The following is a 6,476-nucleotide window of genomic DNA, read 5'->3' as shown; positions in this document are numbered from 1 at the left end:
CTCTGTGTCTGAAAGAAGGTTATATACAAATTAGGTCAATTTATCTCATTTAAAAGCCTATATCAGCAGCTCTGCTTGTGGTACTCTGATGAAAAAAATTGCAGCTGATGCTTCTTGAAGATGGCAGCAGTCCTGAGTAACCATTAGCAACAAGACCTGCCCTGGCAAGTGGGCTTCAGCCTTGTGTATAGAGTGGGGCCAATAGGTAGACAGCTGGCTGGTGGGGTGTAAGGTGTAGAGACCATCTGTATGAACTGGCTTGTGTTTCCAGTAGATCAGACCCAGAAGTACTAATCTACTTCTCTCTGACCTTTCAGGTTTCATCTATTTCAATGCATGAGGTAGTGCAGCGGCCTTTTGTGGAGCTGTGACTGGTGGGCAAGGGAAGACAGTGTGGGTTGCAGCTACGTGACTTGGAGCAAGAGTCCTGCTAGGTCCTGCTTCTCCTGTGCATGCCAGGACAGCATCACCACCTCCTTCCATGACACAAATGCTCCTTCCCAGCTGTGCCGCTGGCCAAGCTGAAGGCTCCAGCAGCCCACCAACACCTGCATGTGATCTGACACAATATGGTAGTGCACCTCCAAAAATTCAAGGGGAGCATGTGGAGGCATAGCCACCAGTAGCAGGGAGCTGAGAGGCTCAGCAGGGAAGAGACCTGTGATGCTATGTGGCATGTCAGACTCATTAGATAGGCCCAGCCCTGCAGCAAGGAGAGTCCTGTCCTCCCCAGGGACTCCATCACCCTACAAACCAGTTGCTGACTCTGGACTAGACCCCTGCACACGCAGGGTTGGTTCCTGGACTCCAAGCTCTCCCCTTCTGTTGCCTGTGTCTTCACTGTATGATGCCAGGCCTTACAAGTGACTCAGGTCCTATTTTGGAGACAAAGAGGTAAGCATTTTCAATCTTTATTTTATAAAAATAAACCAGTTTTGCCCTTACACTCTGTGGCCTCCAACCTTCCCCTCCACCAGTGCTCCTGTTCCTCTCCCTGGAGCTCTGGCCATTGCGTGCCACAGCCAGCCGCTCCTATGGAGGCTGCTGGTGCTGCACACTCCTGTAAGTATCTCCAAGCAAGCACCAGAGAAGGGGGTTGGTGCCTGTTTGTGACTGCCTTCTCTTCCCAAGATCCAAGCTGGAAACTGTCCAAAGATGCTTTGTGGTGGCTCTGCCATTTCTGCACAGGGAGCAAATCTTAGGCAAGTACACACTTTAAGAAGGAATGTCCATCTGTCCAATTCCTTCCCTTGGGTGGAAAAGCGAGCCCCAGAAAGTTATCTCTTGCCATCAGTGGAGCTGGCAGGCTGCCATCCTACTGGCTAGCTCAGTGCTGGAAGCGTGGGGAGCTGATGTGGGGCTGGTGAAAGGAGTGTGTGGCGTAAAGCACTTCTGGAGGCGGTGGAGATGTCAGGATGGAGCAGAGGGGTTCATGGGAGCTCAGCATCGAGGTGAAGTGCTTCATCTCCTCTGTCAGCTGCTTGATCTCCCGGCGCAGGGCAGCGTTCTGCCTCTCCAAGTCTTCGCTCTCCTGAGGAGACAAGACCACAGGGGCTTCCTCAGTGTGGGAGCTGCAGGGATGAGCTAGAGACATGGGGGTTTCGGTCCTGCACAGCAGAATTTCCAGAGTGACATATTTCTGGTAAATTGATCAGAGAGCCACTCCTGGGCACACCCTCGTCCCCTGGCCAGACAGGCTAGGTACGGGTGTGATGCTGGCAGCCCCAGCCACGCTCATCGGCCCCAGTTTACGAGAAGTGACTGTGGCTTGCTCCCGCCCAGGCTTTCTCACTCCCTCTCATGCACACGCACATCTCCGGGCGCTTCCCGGGCAGCCCAGCCCCCGGGGGAGAGCGCGCTGAATAACCGCCGTATTTAACCAGAAAACCACCTGTCACAGGAAACCTGTCATTGCCCTGGAAAGAAGAGACTCACTGCTTCCTGCTAGCAGCCGGGGAAACCAGCGGCACGAAGGGGAGGAGGGGGAGATGCTTGAGTCAGAAGAAAAGAGAAACTGAGGCCTCAGAAGAACAGAATTAATACTGTTATTAATGAGAATAACAACAAAGGGGTTAGGAATGATGCTCAGCCTTGTCTCAACGATACTGCAAGTGTTGAAGCCTTTGCTACCTCTGCTGCTGCTGAAGTGCAGCCAGCTCCAGGTTGGAGCATCACAGGCACCAACTGGCCATGAAGCCAGCAGCCTGGGCAGGACCAGAGGAGAGAAGGAGGATGCAGCAGTAGGTTCTGCAAACTCAGCTGAGATAGCTAAAGTGGGACCCGGCACTCTGACGCCCTGGAAAGCTGCACCACCACATTTGTCATTCCTCTTCTCACCCCTCTGCTGCCATGCTGACTTCTGATGGTGCCCACTCTCTGTACACAGGCTGAGACACACCCAGCAGTTACCGCTGCTGTCACAGCAGGAGCTCGCACAGCAAACAGTATCTCTCAGATGCGACCAAATGCTTTGGAAATCATGACAGTTGTCAAACTCAGGAATTGATGGGAATCACCCAGGGGGTGGGAGCCTCCCCATGACTCATTCCCCTCAAAAGACAAGCTACAAAACCCTGGGGCAGATGGAGATACTGGCTCCTTGCATACCACCATAGCTTAAACTGAGCCATGCTTTTCTGGGCAGAAGCAATGTCCCTAATGCAGCATCAACCAAAATTGAAGGGCACAGAGGGAATCAACTCAGGAGCAGTAGGGGGTCACTGTCCACCAGGAATTGAAAAAAAACCTAGTAGAAATTCAGCATCCTTCCTCTACTTGCCTCTCTGCATTTATTTCATCTGCCAGCCAGGATCCAAACTGGGCTTAGCCCCCTTAATCCCATACACATGGGAAGGCAAGGACTGTGTGCTATCAATGCTAGCTGAGCAGTAGTAGTCTCGTAAGCAAGTGATTTGTCATCTGCTCTAAGAAAGACAGTCCAATTCTTCTTGGTGAACAGCTAGGCAGGATTTTCCTGGGGGAAGATCAGAGCCCATATCTACCTCTAGAATTACCTTGGAGAGAGCACTGACCTCAAGGAAAGGGTGTTTCTTCATCCCTCTCAGGTACAGTCACCCAGAGCCATTGCTGCTAATAGATGTAATGTAGTCAGGTTAGAGCCATGTCAGCTCTAGAAGGATCATCAGCTACTGAGAAGAGTGAAATCTCTGTCTTAAACCCAGCTCCAACCATGGACCGATGGCACAATGTAAGGAGGAAAGCTCAGGACTGGATTCTTAAGAAATATTGCCAAAAATGGGAATATGGAGAAATATGAACACTGCTAAGTCAAAGGATGTTTTTTTGAACATGAGCCCAACTACCACTTTTCAAAGGACAGCCAAGCCCAGCACAGGGTTAAAGATGGTCTCTGTCCACTGCAGGCTGTGTGTTCTTCATACTGCCCAGCAGTGGCTCAAAACACATGGGAATGCACTTATCAACATGCAAAATGCAAAGGAGTCCAGCCCCTGTGCTTCGATGCTAACTACATGCTCCTGCTCAAATATACAAAGCCAAAAGTGACCATCCCTCCTGAAAAGCAGACATCTAATTCTTCACACCAGGAAGAGCTGCAGGGGTGCCCATAGTGCTACAGAATAGCATCCTCATATGCTGTTGCACCTCTGCATAAGTGACAGCATGAATCACAAACCTGGGGAGAGCCAGTCTAGGTGAGACTGTGCTTTCAAAGAGCTTATGTGTGAGTCAGGCAACAGAGACTGGGAAAGGAAATCAGTAATGAAAGACTGAGACATAAAGATGGATTCAAATCTAGCTGCAAAGCTACATGCATCAGAGGCAGTCCTGAGCTGTGTGCTCTCATTGCCCTCTCTGACTCCTACATCCTGTTCTGGCCTCACTTCTCCTGTCCTGCCTCTACTGAGCATCTCGGCTCCAAGACCCAGAGGAAAAGCACATTGTCTCCTATGTGAGCCCAGGACATGGAAAGGTGGGAGCACTCACCAAGTGCAGTGTGTCTGCTTTCTGAGTCTGCCTCAGGCGGCTCTTCTGGGCAGCAATGCGATTCTTCTCCCTCCTTTGGACTTTCCTCACGTCATCAGAAGAGTCCTAGGGAAACAAGGCATGGAAATGACTGGGACATTCCCTCCCTGCCCGTCAGCTGCACTGCAGTAGGTGGCAAGGGGACACAGCATCACTGAAGCACAGGACATGGGATACACACCCTCCACAGCAGGATAAAGCCATAGCCCAGAGATGTGTGATGCTTTGGCACCCCCCCTGCCAGGAGGGGCACATTTGATACCACTGGACATGCCAGCACAGCTGAGAAATGACCACTCTCTCTTCACCTACACACAGGCCTGGGATATGGTTTGATGGACCAGAGTAAGCACCTCCCTCTGGAAGAGAGATCATTTGAATTCTTGTACAGAAAACCTTTCCCTTCCCTGTCTCTCTGCAAGGTAATGGCAGTGCAGACATTTCAGCTCCTTGGATAAACCATTTTGCCAGAGATTCAGCCTGTTTTCCTACATTCATCCCTGTAGGTCCCTCCCCTCTTCATCACCCTCCTCCCTCATGCTTTATTTGCTGCAATGTGGCTCCTACTTTGCTTAACTAGACAGGTTCAGAGCTTTTGTTTTTAACCCAGATCTCATTTGCTCCAGCTCTCTGATTTCTGTGCTTGCTCTTTTTGGAAGTCCCTTGGTAGCAATGCCTGCAATGCTGACTGCAACACTTCCAAGCCCCTTGGGCAGAAGAGAATAGAGGTCTCCAGGCTCCAGGTCATGAGCTTCATGCACCAGCCATTCTCTCCCGAGATCTGGTCCTGCTGCTGTCTTCTGACAGTTGAAACTGTCACACAGACTCTTTCATCTTCTATTTTCATATTGCTCTGCCCCTTTTGTGGACTCTTTAACATTCACACCACCACTTCTCCACAAGACTACAAAACTCAGCCACAAAAATTATCTTCCCGGCCCACCAGTCTGTCCACATCCTCTCCCCCTTCCCCCCTGGTATTTTTTTCTTTGAACTTAACCGTTATATCCTTCCTTGCCTTCAATACCCTGAAATTGTCTCAGATACAGCAGCTCCTATGTCCTGCATCAAGTCCAGTCCCTATCCTTTGGAAAACCCTGTGCTTTATCCCCTATTCTACTAGGATGCCTCCCCATCTTTGGTTGCAAGCTGAAAATCATGCGCCCTGATCATCCCCAAGACACCTGAGCAAAGTCTTAGGTACTTGCTGTTGTTGTCAGCCCTAGAGAAATGGCGAACGAGAGATATAACAAAGCTTAGCCAGAAAAGGCAGTGGGAATACCTCAGATTTGTGTCAGTATCTACCAGCAAAAGACTTACCATTAAGACATGTCATGAAACAAAACAAAATCCCTCTGTTAAGCATTACAGATGAAAAACAAACCTCTGAGGCTGAACAGAAAAGAAATCAGACCCAAAGTGGCAGGGCTTTTCTTGATCCTGAGTGCTGTCCACGGAAGTGGGAAGCAGTCAGGATGTCCCTGAGCTGCCCAGGTCCATAGCCAGGAGCACCGACTCTCACGCCAAAGCTTCCAGCCTGCCCAGCATCCATCGCAGGATCCACCATGTTTGGGGGTCCCAGTCCCTCAGCTGACCCTGGCATAGCCCCAGGTAAACAGACCTTCTCTCTGTCCATACCCAGCTCAGTGGCCAGGGCTTCTGCCAGGGCCCTTGGCTAAGCCCTGCATCCCTCTCCCCACAGCCATTCTTAGAAAGCTCTGCTATACTGTGCTGTGAAAATGCCAGTGGTGGTGCCACCCTACCTCCTGCCCAACCATGGCCTACCCCAAAGGACTTTCCAGCTCGGGAGAGCTGCGGAAGGGTCCCTGCTTTACCTGCTTGCTGGGAGGGGGAGACTGGCTGAAGCTGCTGGAATCACTGCTGTCAGAGCTGTGGGGCATGGCTCCTGTCTCTGGCTCCCAGGGTCTCTTCAGCTTCCTTTGTGTTCTTGATGTGCCTGCCCTCTGTCTTGCTTCTCTTCCTCTCCTCTACCCTCCTCTGTCACCCCTGAGATGGTCCTTGGCTTCCCTGCTCTCACTCGTCCCAGAGGCACGCTATCCTCCTGCCCAACACACTGACACTTTCGCTGCCTCTCCTCTCAGAGCCTCTGCACCTTCCCTTTAGGTCTCAGCCTCCTGTGGTTTCTCAGAACGTCGGGGATGTAAGCTGAAAGTCACATGGCCGGAAACTTTAAGGCGAAGAAGAAAAGTTACAGAAGAAGAAAAGTAAAAAAAAAAAAGAAGAAGAAGAAAAAAAGCACATCTGGGAAAAATGAGCTTCAAAATAGCCTGAAAAACCCCCGAAAACCACCTTCAGGCAGTTGAAAAACAACGAGATGGGTTTCCTCTGAGACAAACAGCAGAGATGGAAAGGAAGAAAAGCCCCATCTCTGGCTGTGAAACTTGGACCCTCAAAGGAGGGCAGTGCGGAGGAGGTGTTGCTGGGAGCCCCAGAAATTCCAGGGGCACTGC

General features: G+C 50.9%; 1 protein-coding gene across 1 annotated transcript; it reads right to left on the bottom strand.

Annotated features, from left to right (window-relative positions):
* Positions 1-1,249: 1,249 nt before the first annotated feature.
* BATF (basic leucine zipper transcription factor, ATF-like) lies at positions 1,250-5,906 on the bottom strand. Its single transcript, XM_009083048.1, has 3 exons — positions 5,841-5,906; positions 3,967-4,071; positions 1,250-1,531 (listed from the first exon to the last, which is right to left on the bottom strand). Exons 1-3 carry the CDS (start codon positions 5,904-5,906, stop codon positions 1,328-1,330), a joined length of 375 nt encoding a protein of 124 aa, XP_009081296.1. The 3' UTR covers positions 1,250-1,327.
* Between the last annotated feature and the right edge of the window lie 570 nt (positions 5,907-6,476).

This window comes from Acanthisitta chloris, unplaced genomic scaffold (assembly GCF_000695815.1).
Source record: "Acanthisitta chloris isolate BGI_N310 unplaced genomic scaffold, ASM69581v1 scaffold21849, whole genome shotgun sequence".
Classification (NCBI taxonomy): Eukaryota; Metazoa; Chordata; class Aves; order Passeriformes; family Acanthisittidae; genus Acanthisitta; species Acanthisitta chloris.
This window is presented reverse-complemented; position numbering and strand designations above follow the sequence as displayed.